The sequence below is a fragment of the Cryptotermes secundus genome, unplaced genomic scaffold, assembly GCF_002891405.2.
Source record: "Cryptotermes secundus unplaced genomic scaffold, Csec_1.0 scaffold639, whole genome shotgun sequence".
NCBI classification, from domain to species: Eukaryota; Metazoa; Arthropoda; class Insecta; order Blattodea; family Kalotermitidae; genus Cryptotermes; species Cryptotermes secundus.
In genome coordinates, this window is record NW_019743157.1 from 979,637 (window position 1) to 1,006,157 (window position 26,521).

The 26,521-nt window shown below is 37.6% G+C and overlaps 1 protein-coding gene across 2 annotated transcripts in view; it reads left to right on the plus strand.

Annotated features, from left to right (window-relative positions):
• Positions 1 to 2,205: 2,205 nt before the first annotated feature.
• LOC111873921 (endoplasmic reticulum mannosyl-oligosaccharide 1,2-alpha-mannosidase) overlaps positions 2,206 to 26,521 on the plus strand; it is a 30,356-nt gene continuing 6,040 nt past the window's right edge. Inside the window, exons 1-10 of one of the 2 annotated variants that reach the window (XM_023869015.2) lie at positions 2,207 to 2,526; positions 6,821 to 7,006; positions 7,674 to 7,857; positions 8,396 to 8,581; positions 10,304 to 10,452; positions 13,090 to 13,278; positions 15,800 to 15,987; positions 20,431 to 20,557; positions 23,673 to 23,837; positions 25,733 to 25,873. In XM_023869015.2, the coding sequence (XP_023724783.1) occupies positions 2,425 to 2,526; positions 6,821 to 7,006; positions 7,674 to 7,857; positions 8,396 to 8,581; positions 10,304 to 10,452; positions 13,090 to 13,278; positions 15,800 to 15,987; positions 20,431 to 20,557; positions 23,673 to 23,837; positions 25,733 to 25,873 (1,617 nt within the window). In that variant the 5' untranslated portion in view covers positions 2,207 to 2,424. Of the gene's footprint in view, positions 2,527 to 6,820; positions 7,007 to 7,673; positions 7,858 to 8,395; positions 8,582 to 10,303; positions 10,453 to 13,089; positions 13,279 to 15,799; positions 15,988 to 20,430; positions 20,558 to 23,672; positions 23,838 to 25,732; positions 25,874 to 26,521 lie in introns of both variants that reach the window. The other variant, XM_023869016.2, reaches the window with a different exon arrangement.

Consider the following 26,521-nt stretch of genomic DNA (forward strand, 5'->3'; position numbering starts at 1 on the left):
CTACATGAAATAAGAAAATGGAAGGCTAATTGGATTGGTCATGTTTTACGCAGAAACTGCCTTCTAAAAGAAGTTATCAAAGGAAAGATAGAGGGGCGGATAGAAGTGACAAGAAGACGTAAGAAGATGCTGGATGACCTTGGGGACAGAAGAGGATACTGTCATTTGAAGGAGAACGCTCTAGATCGCATTAAGTGGAGGAATTGTTTTGGAAGAGACTGTGGACCTGTCGTCTGACAGATTACTGATGCTGATGATATAGCTCAGTCCTGGTATAACGGACATTATTATCACAATTTACACTTCAGCACTTTGAATTTGAGATTCTCCAGAACAGCGAAGAACACAGATTTTTGTCTCTAAATTGTTCACGAGCAGCAGGCCACTCACTTGGCGACTGTTTGGCAACTGTTTATGACTCTGTCTGAAAACACTGAGGTGCTCTGTCCGTCTGTTCCTCTGCTAAGTAACCCCCCCCTAATTCCACTGATTGGGTAATTTTGAGAACTAAGGGTTCACACAATTCCTGGATCTCCAATCAGCTAGCTGCAAATTGGGACTTTGAACCTTAAAGTCCTAACGTCATTTTTGACATACACTGATAGATAACCTGCTTGGTGTGGGTTTCTAAACCGCCTACTTTTAAGTTACGACATGCAGGATCTGTCAATGATCAAAATATCAAAGTTTGCTGCCATGCTACTTGAAAACAAAATTTCTCAGAAAAAGCCACAGGGGATGCTTCCTGTGTAACATCAAGATTTGGAATAAGTCCATTCCTGAAAACAAGAATGTGACTATGTCCCACTGGCTTGAGTATTACTTGTTACCTGCAATTAATTTTTGTTACTGATTATTCTAATTATACTTAAACTAGTGAGCGACAGTGGAGCAGTTACAGTTGGTTTTCTCTGCCTTTACTTCTAGACCAACCTCCTTACCAGCATCAATTGAAATTTGTGTGTCTTTCTTTATGCATGTTCTCTCCCAGTAGATTCACATTGACTAGCAGCTGATGTGTCCCATTTAATTTCAGTTCCACCTGGTTTTCCTGGACCTTCTTAATGGCCAATAACTACTATTTTAAGGTTGCTTGTACAGAAAATGTGCTTTGACAGAGATTACAGGACAATCTGTGCAGGTACTAACCTGCTTACGATTTATAGAATGTAAATAAATTCAGTTCAATTCAATGCTGTTTTTATGAATCACAATGTGCTGTGGTGGGTACTTATAATCAGATGATGCTGGTGGGAACTGTAACGTGATACTGTAGTAGGGTTTTCATAATTTCAGCAACTTCCTGACATTCAACAAGGACTAGGGCTCTATTACTGCCTTTAGGCAGTTAGCAGTTTTGTGAAGGAACTTGCTAATCTACGTTGTGGCAACTGGCTTCTCAGAAGCAGTAGCCACATTTCATGGTCTACCTGCATCTACAGTTCTCACTGTCCTGAGAATCTCAAATCTCACATAAAAGAAAACTTTCCAGGTTTTGAACTGAAATCTTCAATGAATGGGTTTATCATTTTTTTTCTTCATATTTTTTCCATATTTGGTAGTCGTTAATTGATCATAAATTATACATATTTTAGATTTTATACATTTATATGATATTGGACGCTTTGCATTAAGCCGAACATGCAACGACACTCCTGACTGATAATCGCTGATAATGACTGTATGAGTTGCGATAACGCCTTTGAACTGCAAAGCGTTTTAAATTGTCTTCAAGTCCCTACCTTGTAATTTATGCAGATCACCTAAAGATAGCAGGAAGGTAGTTATTTGGTATCTAGCACGATCTAGCAGATCTAGCATGCGGCAGTGATTTACTATCATGGATCACCAATTATCTTGGTATAGTTTCTGCGTATTTCCATGCTTCGGAATCCAGCGGCTTAAGATTCTGAGCTAGTTATTTCTCCCCACTAACTTCATAAGCAGGCCAAAATAGCATAGCTTAAAATTGGTTTAAGATCTATTGCGGCACAGATTTTAAGACTGATCATTGTACGAGGTATTTGAAATATCCAGAGGTTTTGTGAAGATATAATAATGTCATGGCCTCTAAAGACGTGATATACTGGTTGCATTGAATATATCAGAGACCAAGGAGAGAAGTTGAGTAGTTTCAAGTAATCTGTGGTTGCAGGTTATTAAAGTGCAATTGAAGTTGACGTACACTGAAAGCGCTGAAAGCCGTTGTCGAGTGGCAATGCGTCCAGCGTATCCAGTGTGTATGGCAGGTGTCTCGTCCGTCTCAGTAGTATGCAACCGTAATAATGGTCATGGATTAATTCGCCGTGTACCGATATGTAGATTGAAGATGCGAAAGGAAAACTTTGAATAGTAGGCCGGGTGATTTTATGATTAGCTGTTGTATTTGCGGAGATATTAATTTGCTCCCTAGTCAAAGTTGCCATGCTTGGGCAATTTAGGAAGGAATATGTGGCTTTAAATTTGCCTAATACAATTGTGGATGCAAATAGTAATCGAGGATGGTCAAAGAGAAGTTTATGGCGGGTATGTAACAGAAAGTAACATTTCTTGAAGGTGCTAATTGAACTTTTACATAACACGTTCTTACTTTGAATATCCTACCCGACAGCATAAATTCCTTCAGAGCTTACTGGTAACTGTAAGAACCCCATGCTTTACATTCTGGACTCGACATTTTTCCCATAGAGTGTATTTATATGTTTTGTATGATTCCCGAAACGAACGGATTATTTCCATAAGCAGCATTAATCATCTAATTTTATGGTAACCGGCTTTTGTAATTGAGACAGCGTGTTTTCTGTGAGGTGGGAAATGTATTTTTAAATATTATTAACATGAAATTCGTGCATCAGAAGGAAACTGCCCATGCCATTAATACCTCTTTAGGAGGGTGTGTAGGTTGATCATGAAGTTAACATGGCCCACCCCTTATACATTATCTCATTCATTCGTTCATAACACAAATGTTGACTGTGTGATTTGAGGTTTTCACAGTGGTGAAGATTTATGTTGTGATCTCGGTTACCACACCTTGTAATCTGGTAAGTGGCTAAATGTCAGTAATTATCTGCCAGACTACAGTGTCATAATCCAGGAGATGAGAATATGAAGTGTTCCTACTTCTCATGCATCAGTACTTCATTAACTAACTAAATTTGATAAAGAAACGCCAGAATACTGGGGCCTTGATGTTGTAGCACAACAGAATGCAAAATATAGACATATGTAGTTATTTATTTTATATCCATGGATCATTATACATGATATAGGACCAGTCAAATACTTTACAATACAATAAATAAGAATAATAATAATGTAATAAATAATATAATGATATAATAATATACTAAGATGATGATAAAATGAAGATTCTAATAAATAATGGTTTAACACATGACACCACTGTACTCCTCAAGACCTGATCCTTCTATCCCGGCACAAAATACCCTGGTATCCTCGATCTCGTTCCTGTAAGAAAATAAATACAGAACAGGTCAGTAGGCATTGCTATAACATGTACTAATATTAAAATCTACAAGTTAATTATTCTTGAAATATATGTTTACAAGTGATTAGAACTAGAATTTGCCCCCAAACAAGAGAAACTTATGTATACTATAGAAACAATGATCAAGTAGGAATGTTTTCAAAGTCTTTTTGAACTTGTATAGTACTGGTATCTCTTTAATATATTGTTTCAACTGATTTAACATACGAAGTCCAATATTGTTTAAATTGTTTTTGTATAGACTCGTATTACGTGGCACCATTAACAAGTCATCTTTTCTCCTTGTATTGTACGAGTGTATTCCTGAATTGGTTATGAAAACATTCAGATTGTTTTTTATGTAATACAGACATGGTAAAGGTAATATATGTAACTATTTAAAATATTGTTTACAACTAATAGTTTTCAGGATTTATATCATAGCTCTAATAGCTCTTTTCTGCAACCTAAAGATCAATTTTGCATTTCCTGAATCGCAAAACATATTTTACATAATTTATTTGCTAGTTGTTGAGTATGTGCAGACCACCTTAGATTCTTATCCAGCCAAACTCCCAAAAATTTTGTATGTTCTGTATAATTGATGACTGTATCATAGAGCTTTACTGATGGGCATTTGACTTGCACTTTTTGAGGTTGATGAAAGGATATTGCTATTGTTTTTTCTTTATTAATAATTAGTCTCTTCCTTTCAAACCACTCCGTGAGTGCATTCATTGTTTTATTTATTTTCCATTAGCACTATTTCCTGCTGTAAGGATACTAGTATCATCAGCAAAAAACGTTTTTTTTTACTACACTGCAGATGTACTGGTGTTTAACTTGTAGTGTCCCAGTTATGCGAGTTGTCAATGGTTGTATTTGTTTTCATATTTTCATGTGTATTTATGCTTATCGAGTATAATACTTGCTGTATGTATGTTATGCTTGAAGTTGATTAAATTCAGTGTAAGTCAAATTATTACTTCAAATTTCCATGATTTATGAGCCTTGCTAGCCATCCATAAAATTCTGTACTAAATGCTGGTTGCATTAATTTTTTGCTTTATTTAAAAAGAAATGGCCGATAATAGCCGTCAAAACATATTTACATTATAAATATTTAACAGAGGTACACATAAAGTAAAAAAAGTAAAGGCATCCCTGTAACAGGCTGTGGTGGCCCGTAGGGTTGTGAGATGTTGAGGTTCCCACATTTTCTAGACAATAAGCTCATAGATGGCGGCAAGGTCGTCAGCCCTATGTGCCAGCCGCACTTTACCCCCAAGAACATTCCAAGAATAATCCTGGTACTCATTTGTGTTAGAGGCTGAGTCGACACCAGGGCCATAGTGCGGCTGGAAGGATTACATCAATTGAAAAAATCCAGTGACCTCATTGGGACTTGAACCCATGATCTTCCAGCTTGTAGCATAGTGCCCCAACCAACTACGCTACCACATGCCCCCAACAGTGGTACACATAATTGACTTGTATGGTTAAAGCTTACAAAACAAAACTGAATTTCATTCTTAGTTTATATATTAATTTTACCTGGAATCCCACACAAAAATTAAAATTTTCCATGAGTATTCATTCATCCAAGTGAATTTGTCATATCTTTATACTCCTCTGCCCCAGATCAAATTTTGATTATATTGTCACGTAGTATGAGTGACCGTCGACAAGAGTTTTGGATTGGATTTATTGTCCACCTACACAACTCAGAGCTACAAGTAATTATATCACTATCGCTAATCTCCAAATTTTAAAAACTCTTCGAGCCTGTCGTGTTTTCATCAGCCATTTACTGGTAATGGCTTCTAACGGTGGAGTTACTACAGCTTCTATGCTGAAGTCGTCTCTGAATGGCAGCTCCCATCCACCTGACTCTTTCTTCACAGATTCCTGTACAGAACTGACTTGATTGCCCCAGTTGTCTTCCTTATAATCCCTTGGCACTGCCCACATAGGCAACACACTGTTCATTCCTGTAGGCTAATCATTTCCGCTGGAACATATTTACTGAGCCTTTTCCTAGCAGTGGCCGTTTGTTCTTTCTTATTAAAAATCTGCTGCCTAGCAATGGACGTTGTTCCATTGGCCGTTTTGTGACCATTGCCTGGAAACAGATGCTGTTTTCAGAGCCATTTGCTAGCAATAGCTGTTTCTCTGGCCCTACAGTTCTGACTTTGAACAAATATGACAGAATAATCTGTACAGGGAGCAGGTGTGGATGAATGAAATTCCCTGTTCATCCAGTTGAAAATAGCACATTGCTGGAAGACATAAATGAACCTTCATATCTGTATTCTTAAATATATATTAACGAGGGTTGAAAATGTTTTGGGAATCTGGTAGCAAAATATTTTGGTTGCTAGAAAACTAGATCAGTATTTCTCTTGTATCTTATTGTGGTTCTCACCTCCAGTGGAGGCATAAGATTAATTTCTGTTTGCCCTAAATACCCAAATGCCAGATGTAAGACAGTGGAAGGAAGATAGAGTTTAAAAAATAAATTAATTGTTATCAGAGTTTATGTTGATTTTAATATCTTTGGATGTGGTTCATCTTTTCTGTCTGCTACAAGTAAGTGGGTGAGATTGTCAGAATTGCAAAAGCCAACTTCTGAATAGCAAGTGGGAAATTAGTTCCCAAACAAAATGCTGACTATGCAACCATATTTCTATACCGCTGTACACTAAGCCATAAAAGATAACAGGTTATAATTACAGAAATAACTTGTAGATTACTCCGTGGTACAAGATCTGTCTTGAGTAATTGACGGTTATTCTCTGGTCAAAAAATTAAATCTTCAAACATGTATTTTTTCAAATGTAGAGAGTCTTCGGATGACTGAAAGCAAAAGGTCTCTTTAAAGCACAATATAGAAAATTAGCACGTGGTAGTGAAGTTGGTTGAGGCACTATGCTACAAGCCAGAAGGTCGCGGGATCAAATCCCGATGAAGTCGTTGGATTTTTTTTTTTTTTTCAATTTACCTAATCCTTCCAGCTGCACTATGGCCCTGGGGTTGTCTCACCCTCTAAAAGGAATGAGTACCAGGAATATTCTTGGAATGTTCTTGGGGGTAAAGGGCGGCTGGCACGTAAGGCTGACAACCTTACAGCCATCTATGAGCCGAATGTATAGAAAATGTGGGAGCCTCAACGTCTCACAACCCTATGGGCCTCCATCTCTGTTACAGGGATACCTTTACATTTACTTTTTTACTTATAGAAAATTAGCACTACATACGAAGAGTTGTTTCCAAAGTAAAAATTGATTTTATCATAAATGAGCGCCTAACGGATTTCCATTGTTTTTGTAGTGGTGGAACCAACTGTCAAGATTTCAGCGGAGTGTAGTCTACATACTTATATTAGCAGCATGTTTTGCAGCATTGTACTTCCTTCCTGCGACTCATCCCAGTTGGAATCCAAGCAATGGCAAATTAAATATAGCCTTAGATAGAAACCACGTAACACCTCCACTCTCATTACTTTCTCCTAAAAAGGTACTGCTTTTAATTTGTTCTAGAACATTAACTTTCTCCAGATTATGTTTTGGATTGAAATTTTCAGTCCACATAAATGACAATTATCATGTGTTCTTAACCATATTTTAGGCATGTTGTATATACAGTGAAGTGTTTATAATACAATTATTCAGTTTTCAAACCCAACTGAATAGAATTATTGTACTTTTGGACTTTATCCATTGTCCTGTTTTTATTTAAAATGCACGAAATATTGGAGACTGGATTCTGTTTCCATCTTTGAGTGGAACCTGTTTAGTTGGTCCCAGTCAACAGAGCTAGTTCCTATCACCAGATGAGGTTCCACTTGAAGACAGAGATGGAACCCAATCTACAAAACATTTCATGTTTTAGATTAAAACAGAGCAGTAGATAATGTCCAGAAACAATGATTATATATAATATACTATCATCACAAACTTTTTGGTCTTATCAACTGAATAGGCTTTTACCTGAGGATGGAGATAGAGTCCAGTCCCTGAAACGCTGCTTTTAATGAAATGCAGGGCAAAATCTCAGTAATTTTATTAATGTAGCATCGTCACACACTTTTATACAATAAATTGTCTTCTCTCATGATAGCATTATTAATTCATGTTTTATTATGTGCCTTGATTGCAATTATTGTTTTCAATGTCTTTGTCAGGCACAACCTCCTGATAATTCATTGGATAAAGAGCAGCCTGCGAAGGAGGCCCATATAAATAATAATACTCAGAAGAAGCAGCCCATGCTAGATAAAGAAGATTTAGTCTTAAGTGGCGAAACAGCAAATAATAATAATGTGGGTCAGGTTCATTCTCCACCAAGGGATGGAGTGAAATTTTCAGGTAAATTTCATTTTGAATGAAATTTGTCTCATTTTATATATTGTATTCTTTTGACCAATATTTAAAGATATCTCCCCTTGTGTGTAAGTGTTTTAGACCTATTTTGTGTAACTGCATGGACCACCTGCAGTGATTAAGTAATTTGAGTAAGATTGAAGTTATATGCAAGCAAATGAAAGGGACAAGTATGTAAGCAAAGTAAGATTTAAATGAAGGAACAATAATCAAGTCAGCATACCTGAGTGGCAGAATAGTAGGCAGAGTGGCAGAGTAGGTTTATAGTTTTCAATTCTGATGATTAGTTACAAAAGATGTTCATGGTTTTCCTCAGTCTTCCAAAACAATGTGGAATAGTACTGTTGTGAAGATTTAACAATTTTGGCAATGCAGGACATTACAGATGAGTGCTGCAGTTGTCAGCGTCTTGCATTGTGTCCATGCAGAGGAACTTATGCCATCCATGGTACCTGAATGTTTGGCGATAACATCATAATGGATTAATAATGTGTAAAGTAGTGACTATTTCTCTTTGTTGAAGGCTCTACGAATGAAAGACAGGCTGCAGTTGTGGCAGCTTTTAGGCATGCCTGGAAGGGTTACAAGAAATATGCTTGGGGACATGATCATTTGAAACCTATTACTGGCACTTTTCATGATTGGTTCAATCTTGGACTCACTATTGTAGATGCTCTTGATACTATTTACATAATGGGACTTAAAGAAGGTAAGGTCTTTATCTCTTCGGCCTTTCACCAAAAAATGTTTGGGTTGTGTGTTTCCTCATTGAACGGAACTAAAAATTTGACTCATACTGTTTAAATAATGTTTTTCAGTTGTTGCAAAACATTGTAACAGGAGAACAAAGGTACAATTCTTTACTATAAGATTCTGACGATGGTGTATAACACACAGAGATACTGGGTTTTCAGACTTTATCCATCGTCCTGGTTTTTAAGATAACTAAGAAAAACACGACGTTTTGGAAACTGGATCTNACAATTCTTTGTTCTTTTACAGCGCTTTTTAGATGGCATCTATGTGTCTGATCAAATAGTGTAACAGAAATACCTTGGAAGTTAACTTATGACCATGAGGAAGGCATTGCATTGAATCTGGCCCATGATAAGCTATGAGGTGGTGGAGATTGGGGATCCTGCATAAGATAACTGGAAGCTTCAGAAGGGCATTTTGTGGGGATAGGTGTGTTTACATATGTGTTGTTGAGGTCAGGTTGATTGGCTGTGATGATTTCTACAGTCTTTGAAGATTTACAATTCAGGATGTTCTATTTAAGGTTTAATTCACTGTTCGACTTCGAGATTTATTCATGTCTTTCTACCATCTACAACAAACAGTTGAAATAGTATATATTTGGAGACCTGCATGAAGTTATATCCAGCTTCCAATTCTTGGCATCTGGAGAATCTGTTGAGTCCCAAGCGGAGCTCTTAGAAATGAGCACATAGGATTAATATCTTAAGGTTTGTTGCTTTTTGCAAATATGATTTCATTTTGGTGGTTTGGGCTTATCTCTCAGGCCACCATGTGGTGAAAATGTGTCAGAAAGCACCATTCCCTCACAATCTGATAGTGAATTATTGGAATGAGAAAAATTTACATTGAAATCCCTTATCATTTAGGACAGTAACTATCACTGTAGAGGGGCCTCCGTAGTCTAGGGGTAACGTTCCCACCTCATGACTCAAGGTACGCTGGTTCAAACCCGGTGGAGGTCGTGGAATTTTTAATGGCAGAAAAATTCAGGGAACAAGTCCTCTGGTAGGGACTTTAAGCCGTGGGTCCTGTGTCGTAGCTTTACGGCATGTAAAAGAACCTCATGTCTCCAAAGGAGGCCACTGAGTGAAATTAAGGACATTTCCCGCCCAACAGTAGTCTCTAACACCTCTGGTAGATGGGGGAAGCATCGAGATACCTCTGAGCCGGTAGAAGCCGACCTCACTGGCTGAGTAGGGACTGATGGTAAGCACCAGTACCGGTAGGGTATAGAGGCTGGTAGAAGATTATAAGGGGACGCACAATAGATCAAACTGGTCGCAGTGCATGGGGAAACGCACCCCCTCCAATGACAACTATCACTGTAAACCTCATCACTATAATTGACTGTGTCTTAGCATACTGAAGAGAGCTGCATGAGAAAAGTCATAATTATTTCTCGGTTTGGTGTAATTTCTTTGATGTCAGTTCTGTAACTTCCCTCACCCACAGCCTCGACAGATGTCTTATCAATTTAAAGCTAACATTGACAGTCTAAACATCATGAAATTTTCAATGTAATTTGTGTAGTGTGGAATATTAACAGAGATCTGATAATTTGTTTACCTTTGCAGATTTAAAATTCTGTTCCAGAGATTTTTGATGGTATTATATAATAGTTTTGCCTATTATTACGTTTTTCTTTGTTATAATGCAATTTCTCATTTATTAGAGTTTGCAGAAGCAAGAGAGTGGGTTGCTAATAGTCTCCACTTTGATGGGAATCGAGATGTGAATCTGTTTGAAGTAACGATCCGAGTACTGGGCAGTTTATTGAGTTCATATCACCTTTCGGGAGACAGAATGTTTCTTGACAAAGCAGTATGTATTTTAATGTATATGTTTTGAGTATTATTGTTATTGATGTGAGTATTTTTTAGACTGAAAGTAATATGTTTGTCAAATTACCATATTTTCCATATGTAATAAGGTAAGATTCTGAGCACATGTCAGCAGAAACATGAATTCTAAAATTAGAAAGGAAATACAAAAACATGTTTTGTTACATATTGTTTGTACTTAAGTTTATTTCCATCATAGCTGTAGATTCACTTCAGACAGCCTAAAGGACATAATTTCATTTCATTTAATTTATTTCGTGTCCATGGATCATTATACATGATATAAGACATGTCATTCTTCTGTAGTTATAGTATAATAACTTTCATGATGTTACCAATGGGGGGGGGGGATGCATGTGAAGCATGCAGTGCAACGTGGAATTTGGGTACCAACTCAGCATTTGCTCTGGGACCAAGGAAAACCACGGAAAACCTTGATCGAATTGGCCGGTCACAAGACCTCCCAGATACACTGGTTTCTAGCAGCACCACTCCCACCGCCTCGGCTCCATATCCCATAGTCCCTGCTGTTTTTTCCTGCAAGAAGAGAGTTACGCAGTATACACTCCTAGTGTGTGTTAAGCTAAGCTCAATTGTTCTTACTTTTAAATTATTATATGATCCTAATGTGAACTAAGTCTTGTCCACATAGGAGAGGAACTCATCTATGCTATAAAAGCAATGTTTTAATAGAAATGTTTTCAAAGTCATTTTAAATTTACATAATGCTGGTATCTCTTTAATGTATTGCGGTAGGTGGTTTAGAAGACGAAGACCAAGATTATTGAAATTGTAATGAGGGAAGAGCATGAGTATTTGTTTATGTATACTTATTATAGAGAAACTATGTTGCATTTTAGTATCTCTGTTGTCCATGGTATTACAAGGGAAAATATATAGAGCTAATGTGAAAGAATTAAAAATCTGAAATTCTTTAAATATAATGTTGTGTTTGGATATATTGTGTTCACATATATTTAGCTAAAAAGTATGAAGCTTGTACACCCAATATATGTCATAATAGCATAGTCAAGAGGCATGTTGGCAAGCTTTCAGTTTGCTTACATGTAAAGGAGTTTTATATTCTCAGATGTCACAAACTTCCAAAATAGTGTAATAATGAAATTACATTTAAAGCTTAATTTTAAAAATTAAATTAGGCAGAATTTACAGCATCTATTTCCATTAGAGTGGCTTGCAGCACTTACAGTAAAATAACTAAGAGAATATTTTTAAAGTGTCATGAAGCAGCTTGGTAATTAAAATAAGCCAGAAAATTATTTTTACCCAATATCCACATCCTTATTAACTTATAAAAGCAATATTTATACAGAATTTGTAGGAATGCTTTTGATCTGTTAATTATTGAAATTCACATGTCTTGTCTCATTGATAATTGATACCAAGCTATAAAGTAAATACATGTTTTAGTGAATTGATGTTGCTTAATTTTTGTAAAGAAAATCTTATATATTTTTCAAAGACCTATTACAGCATAAGGTAGTTTTCAGGATCACTAATGTTATACTTATTGCAGAAGTTTTCTCAGCTGCCATATTGGTAATGCTGCTGCTAAGAAATAAAAATATTTAATGGTCAGTGACATGCGCTTTGTACTGCCTGTCATGGAAACCAGCAATTTTTTCTGTAGTTAACAGTATGGAGGAATAGACACCATAGGAATAAACGATTCTCTTCTTGATGGTATGCAGTACTGACATTTCCCTTAAAAATAATAACTCTGTTATCGATAATATTTAATAGCATTTTTGAAAAAAAAAAAAAAACATTGCATATTGGTCAGTATATCATATGTTTTTAGTATGGAACATCAGATGTTGTAGTAAGAAAGACTAAAGTGGTCTTATGTCATATGGTTCACAAGTACCACCATAATTATTTTTCCAGACAAAGAATCACTGGGAATAAGGATGCCAACAGACCATTCAGAAATCTTCATTCTTCAGAGACTGCTCCCTGTCTGCCATCTGAAACACATTTCACTCGTATTTTGAAAAAATACACTCCTAAATCTTACCTTAGTACCACTGTAGATTTAAACTGTCTAAAAAAGAATTGATAGAATTATTAAGAACTGAAACGAAAGTCCATATACAGCAACACATGGGAACTCCATAGATGAAATGACCAATATTTTAATAATTTCAGTAAAATTTGAAATATTAGCGTCTTGAAGAGAACTGCAGTTAATCCATACATATATAATCTTGAATTTGCTTAAGCATGTAAAATCTAGTTGCTCTTTTCTCTAAAGCTAAATATTGCACTGACATTTAAAATGTCGTAAATTTTAAATTTATTAATGTCCCTGACACTCGTAAGAAACATTTGTAGTAAACCGTGACATTGAAAACCACATGAAGGAAACTCTAAGTGCATTAAGCACAGATTTACTACCAGTATTTCTTATTAGAGTTAACCCCAGCTTCTGAATGTATTTTGAGATACAGGGGTCATCATTCTGTCTGTCCCTTTGATCCAGTTATTGTCAGTAAGGTATGTAAACATGTATTATATTTCAGATCACACCATTACAGGCACAGTTCATGGAGTTTTATAATTTATTGAATTAATTTGAAAAAAGAATACTTTTCAGGTAGATTTGGGAACACGGTTGCTTCCCTGTTTTGATTCTGATTCTGGAGTACCATATTCTGATGTAAACCTTGCTACTCGTAAAGCCCACTCACCAAAGTGGAGTCCAGATAGCAGCACATCAGAGGTCACAACAATCCAGTTAGAGTTTCGTGATCTCAGTCGTTGCACAGGAGATCCAAAGTTTGAAGTAAGTAGTGCCTTCAACTTGAGAGTTTTATTATTTGTGGGGATTCAGTTTCTGTGTTTGTACTGCTATGTTGTTCTCTGAATATACACATAATGAAGAAAGCCATCTTCTGGGATGTAGCGCTGTGTAGACAGATGTCGCATCCCTAAAGATGGCTTTCTTCGTAGTCACTGCTGTGAAAACCTCAAATCTTACAATACAATACAATACAATACAGTGTGTGTTTTGTGGGTTTCTGCAGCCATTGAAATGAAAGGAGACTCCATCCATCATAAAATATAATTTTGGTGTACTATGCTATGATGAATGTTTCTAAAAACCCACTTACAGTTGTTAACCTTTATCATCCCTGCAGTGCACTGTTGTGATGGAGGAAATTACAGAACAGGGAACTTAATAATGTGTACGCTTCAGATTATATTGTTCAGATAATAAATCAAGAAGAATTATGTAGTTTGGGACATGCAATATGCATCAGTTAAGGAAGAAATACATAAATCATGGTTAGGACACTACAAGGGAAGAAACCATTTGAAAGACCTAGGCAGATATTGATTGAAGGATAATATTGAAGTGGAACTTAGAGAATAGTGTGTGAAGATGTGGATTTGATTAAACTGGCTCTAGGTGTGGGATAGTGGTGGTTTTTTTTTAATCATAGTGATGGTGGTTTGAGTTCTTTCTAATCAGCTTCATAATTTGACTCACATAAGGAAGACTTGTGCTAAGGATGTGAGTCAGACTCAGTGGTTATATTTCAGTTTCTGTCACTCAATTATGGAGCTGAGCCCTTCTTGAGAAGCCCCGAATTGTGCAACTGCACAAGAACTTCCCAGTATTTTATGGGACCTGAAGGTTTATTACCATGTTCACAAGAGCCCTCCATTCGTCCCTATCCTGAGCCAGATCAATCCAGGCCATACCATCCCATCCTTTCTCTCTAAGACCCATTTTATTATTGTCCATCCACCTACCTCTTGGTCTTCATAGGGGTCTCTTTCCCTTTGGCTCCCTCACCATTATCCTGTATGCATTCCTCTTCTCCCCATTCATGCTACATGCCTTGTCCATCTCATTCTCCTTGACTTCATCATTCTAATTTGAAGAGTGCAAGTTATGAAGCTCCTCATTATGTAGTTTTCTGCAGCTTCCCATCACTTCATCTCTCTTCGGTCCAAACATTGTCCTCAACACCCTGTTCTCAAACACCCTCAAACTATATTCCTTCCTTAATATCAGAGACCAAGTTTCACACCCATACAGAAGCACAGGCAAAATTATAGTTTTGTATATTCTAATTTTTTTTAGACAGCAGACAAGACAAAAGATTCTGGACTGAATGGTAGCAAGCATTACCTGAATTCAGTCTCCACTTAATTTCCTCTTGAATCAGGTTTTGATTTATTGTAGTCATTCCCAAATATCTGAACTGTACCACATTTTGAAAACATCTGTTACCTCTCCTTATGGCATGATTTTGCCCTGCATTCTGGTGACGAGACAGCAACATATACTTAGTTTTCTCTGTGTTTACTTCTAAGCCAACCTCCTTACTAGCGTCAATTAAAGTTTGTGTGTTTTTCTTTATGGTATCTAAATTATCACCCAGTAGATTCATGTCGTCAGCATAGACCAACAGCCGACATGTCCCATTTAATTTCAGTCCCACCTGGTTTTCCTGGACCTTCCTAATGGCTTATTCTAAAACAAAATTGAAAAGCAGTGGTGATAAAGCATCTCCTTTTTTTGTACCATTCTGGATAGGAAAATTATCAGATAAATGTTTACCTGTATGGACTTTACTATACGTATGTATACATATGCATTTATTCCAGTATATGCAGGATCAGTTATACATACTAAAAACTAAACTCCATTTCATATATATATATCAGAGACTGTTATACTTTATTCAGTAATAAAAGCTGGGATACTGCAGTCAATATAATGATGAAGCTATAGGCTAGGCAACCAAGTAACTGGGATTCAGTTCCTGGCAAGGGGCAAGAGTGTTTCTTTCCTGTCCACAGCATGCAGACCGGCATTGGTGCCCACGCGTCTTTTTACCCAGTGGGTACTAGGGGGATCTTTCCCTACATGTAAAGTGGTCAGGGTATAAAGCTGACCACACATGTCCACCTAGTACCAAGGTTAAGCATGTGAGGAGCTGTACGTCCATTCCCTCATACGTTTGCTTGGCATGGTGCTTAGTTAAGTCCAGGGATAACTTTATGTAAGAAGCACAGTAGTTAAATACGTGGTGCTTTGCTGTTAATTTCAGGGTTTTAAACTGTGTCAGATTTAATTAATGTTGATTGTTCAGTTTGATCTTAGAGATATAGGATGGGATGATATGGATTGGATTGATCTGGCTATGCTGGGAAATTCTTGAGTAGCTGCAGAATTGGCAGCTCCTCAGGAAGGGCTCAGCTCCATGAGTAAGTAAGTAAGTGACTGTTCAGTTTAAAAGAAATGATCAGATTTCTTAAAAATGTACATACAAATTCTCTGTTGTTGACAGGATTCAGCAGCCAAAGTATCATTACATGTCCATGGACTGGAAAAGTCTGAAGGTCTTGTTCCCATTTTCATCAATGCCAACACAGGGCATTTCCGCTCTTATTCAACAATTACTCTGGGTGCCCGAGGTGACAGTTACTATGAATATCTATTAAAGCAGTGGATACAGACTGGACAAACCATAGATTAGTAAGTAAGAACGGAAGTGGCACAAAATTCTTATGTGCGCCCATACATATTGTCACATGTTGGGTATGCAATGCAGTAAATAACTTCACTCCGGTTTCGATCTAGCGAATTTATTGAACACTTACTCTTACACTTACACAATTCACAGTGTCCCAATTACTGCCATCTGCAGTATCACAATTACTTCTTGGGTTCAACTGTCTTGAATCCATTCACTTGATACAACTTAACAACTTGGGTATGCTGGACTTCAACCGCACTCGGCAACTGCTGAACTTCCACTTCTTCTGTCTGACTTCACAATCCGCACTGGCTCACACACCACTCAGCCGGCCTCTTATACTGATCCCTGTTGCCCTGTGGTAACAGCGGTGTCCCCTGTTATATGTCACGGGGAAGTGCTGTTATGTCACTGTGGGGGGGGGGTTGCAGAGTGTTGACTGGCCTGTTACCATAGCAGCGGCTCGTATGCTGTTACGTCACCATGGGCGGGGGGTGATTACCGAGCATTGCATAATGATGGAAGGAGTGGGGTATGTGAGATCACTTGCAGAAATGCGGAGTTCACGTGACCTCTACTTCCTGTTCTGCCGTCCACGTTACATTGCTGCCTTCTAAAGGTTGTTCGTCCCGAACAGCCTAACGGTACATCCCCGTTTTTCTTTTTGTGTGTGTTTGTCTTCGGGGCACTACCCCCGCTCCCCTTCTTCAAAGGTGCTTGTCCCTAGCAATTCCATGGTCCAGAATTTGTTGATCTGTCATATCACATTCACTCCTTACTTTCATTCTCTCCTCATCCATTCTTGCTTGGGAGACCAGTGATGCTACGTTAACGGCTCCTCCTCTGTTTCATGCTTCTTTTTTCGTTTTGGAGGGGGTCAACCCCTCGACAAGATCCAGTTCATGATTCTCCGCATCCTGCTGGAAGCCTTGGGCATCTGTTTCGTGTTTTTTCAGACTGTAGATCTCATATAAGATTTTCCTTAGTGTTCCTCCGCTTCCCAGAAAAGCTTGCTCTCCTGGGCTACACTTCTGGATGCCATCCGTGGTTGTCCTCTTCTTCATCCCGTGTAGTGGCCGCTTGGCGCGTCAATCCTTTGTTATGGTACGTCGTAGTTCTTGAGTGGCCCTACTCTCTGGTTTGCTCGCTCAATCACGGCCATGGTGCAGTTTCTCCCAATGACGTTTTCCTTCTGCCGTGCCACTTTTACACGGTGGCTCGTCCCTCTGTGAGAGACGGCCAATCTCTTCTGGGATCCACACTTATCCCATGTCATATCCTTTGGTTCCTGGCAGCGGCGCTCTGTGGCCAGTTTTCGGTCCCTAGGACGGTTCTTCTTTGGTTCTCTGACCGGCATCACTGTGGTGTCTTCTATGGGGGCCTCTCGTCGTTTTGTCACCTCAGGTTTCATGTCCACTGAGGTTGGCTCTTCTTCTAGACGTGCCTCCATTTCATGGCAGGCCGTAGTCTCTTTTCGGGTATCCTTTGTCTCAAACCGCATCGAGCAGAGTTCTTCTCGCCAGGCTTTTATTTCCTCTCACAGTTTTTCTTGGCCGACTCTTCTCTCCTCTCCTATCCTCTCCTCTCCTCTCGGTCAGCCTCAATCATGGCTAGCAACGCTTTATGCCCAGCCTCCGTCTTTGGTTGGTTCTATTTTCCTCTCTTTCTTCCTATCGGCCTTCATCTCTTCTTGGGCAGCTAACAGACGTTCATCATCTGTTGTATGTCCATTTTGTGGCAGTATAATAGTCGATGCACTTGTAAATTCAATTATTCGTTGAGGCATGTTTAAGTTTGTAATCCCACTTCTGACACCAAATTGTCACTTGTTGGGTGTTTGTAACACAACAAATAACTTCATGCTGGTTTGGATCTAGCAAATTTATTGAACACATGCTCTTACACTTACACAATTCACAGTGTCCCAAGTACTGCCCTCTGCAGTATCACAATTACTTACTGGGTTCAGCTGGCTTGAATCCATTCACTTGATACAACTTAACAACAAATCGTCACTGCTGGACTTCAACTGCACTCAGCGACTGCTGGACTTGCACTTCTTGTCTGGCTTCACAATCCACACTGGCTCACACACCGCTCAGCCAGCCTCTTATACTGTTCCCTGTTGCCCCGTGGTAACAACGGTGTCCCCTGTTATGTCACCATGGTGGGGGGCAGAGTGTTGAGTGTTGACTGGCCTGTTACCATAGCAGTGGCAGTGGCTCCTATGCTGTTACGTCGCCACGGGGTGGGAGGGTTGTTCACCGAGCATTGTGTAATGATGGTAGGAGTGGGGTACATGATGTCACTCGCGGAAACGCAGAGTTCACGTGACCCCTACTTCCTGTTGCTCCATCCATGTTACAATATAATATCTACTTAATACTGAAAGTGTTGTTAAATAACCAACAAATGAAAACCTACTGAAGCAATGGATACAGGCTGAATAAACTATAAGTTATTATGTAAGAATTAAAGTAGCATAAAATCCTAAATGTGCAGTAATACATACAGTACATCTGTGTATAAAACAGGGAGTATATATCCCTTGAAATTCAAACTGTTTACTGTCTTCAGCCTGTTTACAAACTTGTAATGTTACTTTTCATATGTAACAGTTATTTCCATTTTATAAAGGTTCATCATCCCCATGTGGAGGCAGGTTGGCAGGTTAGAATACCACCACCATAGGCCTGCGAGTCATAGAAGGTGACAGAAAGTGAACCTGGTGCTTGTGGTTATAAGTGGGCCACCCTGACGTGGGGGGACATAAATGCAGAGACCTAGTCCTCCAGGTTGGGGATTGGATGCAAGGCTAATGACCTTACTCTATAAAGAATTATTGTTGCAAAATCCAAAGAACTGGAAAGTTCATGGTCTAATTCAAGACAAATTTGGCTAAATATTCTAAGGAACGCTATGGCTCAAAAAGGGCTGTTTTGCCAGCGATGATGATGATTACGACGACAACAACAATGATCATGACGACAATGATATAGACGATGGCGACGATGAAGATGACAGTGATGGCGACTACGACGATGATGACAACAATGACGACAATGATGAAAGGTTCATCAGTTGTTTCTTGAGAACTTTACTAAACATGCCAGGTGACCTCAGCTATCTTCAGAGGTCATTGCTGTGATTTACTTTCATAAGGAAGTTAAATTCAACCTTTATCGACCGTGCTTTGCATTTTTGTAACTGTACAAGTGTGCTGTCCAGCTTTCGAAGTGTTGCACAGTTATCCCCAGGTTAAGATACAACTACAGGCCCTATAAAATAAGGAGATTTAAAATCCTCTGTCCCCAGTCAGTAAACTTTTACTTCCAATTTTGTAGCTCTGCTATACTCATAGATTTTATAGTCTGTCTTTCCAGGCAGTAAAGGTTAATGGACATCTGTAACTTCTTCTTTGACTGCATATTACAAATTAAAAGCTTATTCAATTTTTGATTGAGTTTTGGTTTATTTATAAATGCTTTTTGAATGAGGTTAGTGTGATTCTGAATAGTGAATTGAGAAAAGTGAAAGGAAGTGGTCATAGCCTGTTTGAAGGCACTATCAAAGCATTTGCTTTGAGGAATGTAAGAACTCCAAGAAATCAGGTAGGATAAATAGTTGTCAGGCTAAGAATTGGAGCTGAGCCCTCCCAGATACAAAAGTAACTACTTACTAAAGAATAATTTAAGGTGCTTTATCATAACATTACTTGCCCTGGCAGAAACATCAAGGGATGATCATTGTCCTCGTCTGCAGGCTTCTTCAAGTCTAACTAATAGTACATTTTTTGCACAAAATAATTGTTACTTGTTATTATGCCCTGTCATTGTCAGATATTTTGCTATAGATTAATATAACATTTTGTACACCATACATTCCAAGTTTTTTCTTACTTTTTAATGCAGTGGCATGTCAGCTCACGTTCTAAGTTCCAGCTTCTTGCATTCCAGGTTCACAAATAGGTTCACAGAGTTCCCTGCATCTTTTTTAGTAATCATCATGGTTCAGTCCAGCCTGCATTTATATTAAAATACAAAATATTATTTTAATATAAATGCAGGGTGGACTATAGCAAGATGATTAATATGTATATTTTAACAAAACTGCTGTCAGTTGCTTATGTTGTTGATAAAGGATAAATCATACAAGTAAAATAAACACGATTACAGAATTATCATGAATATTTTTATTTATTATTGCAGTACAAAAATTGAAAATGGTAGCTGTAATCAAATAATTTGTGGATATATATGTATAATAATGAAATAAACCTTGCACTCTTCAAAACAAATGTTAGTGTTCTCTTCAAAAGGGGTGTTTGTCAAATAAAATCTGATGAAATTTAAGATTAATTTTGATATCTGATTCTGAAATGTATTGTCATAATTTAAGTAACACAAAAGAGAACAATTTGCCATTAATGTATTATTTTTCAGTTTAAGAGATGACTTCGTAGAAGCTATCTCAGGAGTTATGAAACATCTAACAAGAAGAACAGCTCAGAATAAATATTTATTTATTGGAGAACTTCTGGCTGGAGGAAGGGACTTCAAACCAAAAATGGTATGCCTAAAGAAGTTTCTGATCATAATTTTCATATACAAATTTTACAAGTGCTTTAATATTTTCTCCTTCAGTATGTGTGGCACTTATTATTAATATGAACTTGGTGTTGTTTAATTTTAATATGAAATATAAAGGAAGGAGACAGGGAGGGTGCTGACTTGGATTCAGTTGGCTCAGGACAGGTGTTGGCAGGGACATAAGAATGTGAAATTGAGCCGTTGGTGGGAAATTTCTTGACTAGCTGAGCAAGAAGGGTTCCATTCCTTAGAGTTAGTTAATTGGTTTAGTTTATGAAAGTTAAGGAATGTGAAAATTTTATATCCCATTGTCTTCATGGTAGCCAATCAGGAGTAACACCTTAAGATGAATGTTGAAATTTGTGTTAAAATCAAACAATAGTGGATTTAGATGATAGTGGTTGTGGTTGTAGTATAGACTGTCACGTAACTTCGAACAAGACCCCGCATTCCTAGTCAAATCCCTCGCATAGCTTGTGGTGGGAGGAGTTTCTTAACACTCGTTCTTCCACTTTCACTGACCCCTCGTGTTTCATTGAAAGTACCCTGTTCTCTTTTCGAAGAACATATTACAATAATACAAATATATTGTCACTCATCATGCAAAGAAAAATATTTTTAATGTGTATTAGTAATTTATACTTTGAAAATTAAAATATAATAGTCATATGTAATAAAGAAATGAATTTAGCCATTCGTCATGGAAGCACATGTAGAATTAACTAGTGTGTCCATGTTAGAAATGTAGTCTATATCACGAAAATTAAAACTGGTCATACCTTGTATCTCTTATTTACTCATCGTCTTCATCTGACGTTTCACTTTTCTCACTATCTGATGTGATGATTATATTGTCTGTCCTGGTGTTGATATTCATTTCCCTTGCAAAGTACTGGTCCTCTCGATTTTCCACTCTATTGCAATATGCTGCCCAGTCTTCGACGGAAATGGAATCAAATTTCTCCTCTGCTAGACGCATTGCATCGTCCAACTGAAATGTCACGTTCCTTTGGCCCACTCAGTTTTTAACAGTGCCCCACACCATCTCAGTAGGGTTAAGGTCCGGATGATAAGGTGGGAGACGTATCACAGAGTGTCCAGCAGCAGCACAAATAGCGTCTATTCTATATTCTTTATTATCTGACTTGTGTTTTTTTATTATTTCGTACAGGTCTGGTTTCAGTGACGAAGCCGGATACGAAATGATCCGTTCTGTCAACCACTGTTTCATTTCACCTACTTTGGTATTTGAAGTTGGCGCTCTGTTTACTTCAATATTATGGTAACTTGCATTGTCAATTACGATCACTGTTCTTGGAGGCAAGTTTAGAATTAATTTTTCTTGGATCCACTTCTCCAAGTTTCCAGTATTCATCTCGTGGTGGTAGTCTCCAGTTTTTCTGCCTGACTTAAAAATAAGCAAAGCTTTCTCCACAAAACCTTGCTTACCACCACCATGTACAATAATTGCTCGTGGACCTTTGGCAACAGGAGAGGAGAGTGTTTTGTTTAGAGTCATCCCAGGAGTATGATGATGTGTGGCTACTGTGCAAGTACGTTTCATCGACATACACAATAGGCCGACCTTCTCTGCGATATTGCCTGATTGTCCTCAGATAATGCAGGCGTTTAGGACGGCTGTTATGCCTTTCAGTCAATGTTTTTCTGTTATCCCTCATCCTTCTAGAACGAAAACCAAGCCGGCGAACAATTCTCCTGCAACTAGGAAGACTTCCTTCAAATTTTAGGTCTTTAACAATTTTTTTGTGAAGTTTGGGCATGATAACTCTTTCGCCCTCTGTTTTATGGAAGTCATAGATCATTCTTCTGATGGTGTCTTCTATAAACTGATCACTTTCCGTTACAGGTTTCTCCTTCTTACGTTTCTTGGTCGGTAAGTCAAAGGAAGCGCCCTCTTCTAAGCTCTTTTCTTTTCGAATAATTTCATTCAGTGCAGTACAGCCGATTCCTGTAGCTTCACATACTGTTTTCTGGATTGACTTTAAGTTTACAGCAGCCGCCTATCTGCTAGTCTCTTTAAGTAATTATATACATTTACAATTACTTGCTTCATCTGTGAGTGTAGACCTATACCCTGACCTAATTTCTTACTCCTTATGTACGATTTAGTGCACAAGGAAATTGACATTTTTAAACAGATGATAGAAAAACCGTGTATAACCTGCTTCGAGGGTGCTTTACAAACAACTGGCCGCCTGTCACTTCTCACATCCTCAAACCCACCCCCTTGTCTGAAATTTTTCTTCTATGCGTTCAAGGTTACTCTTGGCGTTGTTTGAAGTTACATGACACTTGCTATAGTAGTCATCTGTACTTAATGTTGGACAAGATGAAGAGATGGTGGATTGTTTTAATGAAACAATGCTATTGGTGCAGTTAATTTTCAAATCATTAGAATAAAAATTGCATTTATTACAATACAGAATCCTCAGAGGCTACAAACATATGTATTAGATGTAATACTGCAACCACAAGCCTCAATACATGAATACACGAGGTCTGTTGATTCATTATAATGTCCTGTACTCTTTTCAGTTTCTTCAATTATTGTTAGTACTACCTAATTTCATTTATGTATTGACCTTTTTTAGGCACTGTGATAGTTCAGTACTTCAAAGTTAGCTTATATATAAGATTAGAAATATTAAAATTGAAGCCAAGCCACTATTTACTAAGAGTATAAATAACTGCTAGTTGTAGAAACGAAATTATTGAAGAATGAGTTGCAGACACCGATTGCAACCCAAATACAAATAACTGACGAGAGAAAGATTGAATACTGTAGTGGTAGTGGGAATAGTAATAATAAAAGTTATTTAGTTAATAGCTGAAGAGTATCTGTTCGACGTCCACAAAAAGAAAAGCGAGGTCATATGTGTAATAGTGATAACTGATGAAGCTTACTAAATGTTTCCTGGACAGTCATTTGAATAATTTAGGTGTCATTTTAAGGGGTATAATTTATTTTCCACTTAAAACTGGACAGTATTAAGAGGTGGAAGTAGTATTGATCCTCAGTGTGCTAAGATTTAATCTGAGAGCAGTTTAATATTACTGAACCATTATTTTTTTAGGATCATTTAACTTGTTACTTACCTGGTACTCTTGCACTGGGGGTGCACAATGGCTTGCCACAAGAACACATGCAACTTGCTGAAGAACTTATGACCACATGTTACCAGATGTATGCTCAACAGCCAACATTTCTAGCACCAGAGATTACATACTTCAATATCCAGGTAAGCTGGCAGATGCAGTTAGAGTTTGAATCATGGAGTACCTGTATCTTTATGAATAAAAGGCAGTCAACTTATTATAAATACCATTTTATTTTCTTTCCATTTATATATTCGGTGTTTATTTGATTATCTCAGAATGTCTGATAAGTAACATGTTAACTTTACAGAGCTCTGTAGCTTTTGTTTTAAATCACTTAGTTCATGTATAAGGAAGTTAATATGGTATGATCCTTATCCTCCTAATAAGTTTTGAACTAGTAGTTATGAAACTGATACAATGTCATGATGCTGCATGTCCCCACCATCATTGTACTCCTTAATTACCAATTATCAGCAGTATAATTTTACCAAACAAGTTGGCTCAACCAGTAATGCATCTGGCTTGTATTCCTGACTATTCTGATGTCTATGGGTGTCCTTGGATCCTCCACGCAAATGATGGGGTAGTACCTCCACATCCTTCAGTTTGTTATTCTGCTATCAGTCATTAGGCACTGTATAGTCTAAGGTATTGACAGCATTGTTTAAATAAATTGCAACCAGACAAAAATACCATTTAGTAAGTCTGGTGCCTTTGATGTACGGTATGCAAATTTGTGTGATGATTATCCTCCAAAAGGAAATCAATATTCAACCCTTGTCAACATGTCATTTTGTGTAAGATGCACAACATAATGACTGCATAAAATATATACGTATTGTTCCATTATATAATAATCTTGTATTATATTATAATATAACTGATGAACTGTTGTAACTGGGCATATATATTTTGGTGAAAGTACGCAGGCAGATCGTATGTTAAACTTTTTTGTGTGTTAAAGATTACAGATTACCACTGTACAACAGTGCCAGCAGGTCTGATGATAAAAATGCTCCTTGTTTTATGTCGGTTAATATAAACATTAGGCCGGTCACGGTAGCCGAGTGGTCTAAGGCATGTACTGTCTTCACTTGCTTGGAAACTGGGATCATGGGTTCAAATCCCACTCAGGGCATGGATGTTTAGTTTGTGTGTGTGCGTTTTTCTGTGTTTGTGTACAGGTAGAGACCTTGCGATGAGCTGATCACCCACCCAAGCAGTCCTATCGAATGTGTAAGATCTATAAAAACCGAAGTGAACAGAGAACTTCATGGAGGTAGGCCTAGGCCCACTGGGGCTGTAGTGCCAAGGGGTGGGGGGAAACATAAGAATTATTGATACTCTTTGGAATGAAATGGTAACAACAAACATATGGTGGCAGGTGTTTGAAAGTAAAATTAGCTTAATTCGAAAGCCCATGTCCATCAGCACATTGCTCAGATAAGTTCCCAAAATTAGAACATTCATTTTGCCTCCCACATGCCCTGAATAAGGGTAGGAACCATTTGGAAATGTGGCTGTAAAATATCTTATATCTCCATTCAGTGAACTTTTTTAATGAGACCAACTAAAAAGAAATAATTAATGTACACAGTATTTATAATTAAGAGGAATGGGCTTCAGTAATTACATAATTGTGATCATAGGAGAAAATATCATGACTTATAGAAGATATTGATAAAGAGATAATGATTTGTAGCTCTTGGTTGATTGCAGAGTAAGGAAGATGGAACTTGGTTTTAGGTTGTTGCATATGTATTATTCAAATTGTGTGCCACTGGGGACCATTCAGTAGCCCCTTCCGATTCTGTATATATTAACTATCAACAGAGAAAGATTATATTTTAAAATATCCATCAGTTATGTTACCAGTTTGCAGTTTTATCCAGGGCGATAGAATTAAAATGGAAATAGGTTATATGAGAGTGAAGTAGATTGAATTTTTAACAGCTGAATGCCTCTCAGCTACCTAGGACTACCATATAACAGGAACTGAGGAAGCCATGTATAATTTTCATTTATTTACTTATAGGAAAGAACAACTGGTGATATGTCTGTTAAAACTAATGATGCTCATAACCTACTGAGACCTGAATTTGTTGAAAGTCTGTGGTATATGTACCAAATCACTGGGAACAAAACATACCAAGACTGGGGATGGCAGATCTTCCAGGTAAAGAGACTGAGCTGAAGCCAGAACTGCACTTGTGTTCTGAGGTTAATTTCACCTTAATTTTTGTTCAGTAATTTAACCTTTAACATACGGACTTTTAAATTGCCGGGAGCCCTCTGCGGCTAGTATTTAAATCGCCCTAATTAATTAATTAACATTGCAAACTTTCAGAAAAAAATACCTATTTTCCGTTCTGTGCAACATAGAAATATGAACTAAAAACAACCTGAAAGACAATAAAATTTTCTACATATACATAAAAGAGCAATTTTTACAAACGAAAGTTAACTGTGATTATTTTGTCATGAAATGCAAAATATAATCTTTATTATATATGTTATGAAATTCCAAAGGACTTACCCGTTGTTTTTTCTTCAACCTTGAGTCATGGTGATATTGTAAATGTAATCACACTATATACAATAATATTTTGTTCAGACTGTACACGAGTTTGAACTGCGTCACTTCACAGTTTATGATACACTCTGATGCGCGTGGCACTTCTCGAAGCAGTCCACCTCACACAGAGCGACATCACCCTTTTTACAATAGAAGAGTGTGCTCATGCTTTTCTTATTTAGCGAAACACATGACAATGTCTTTGTTTCCCTTTCGTTGGCCAGTGTTGTGAATGTTTCACCTCCAGTC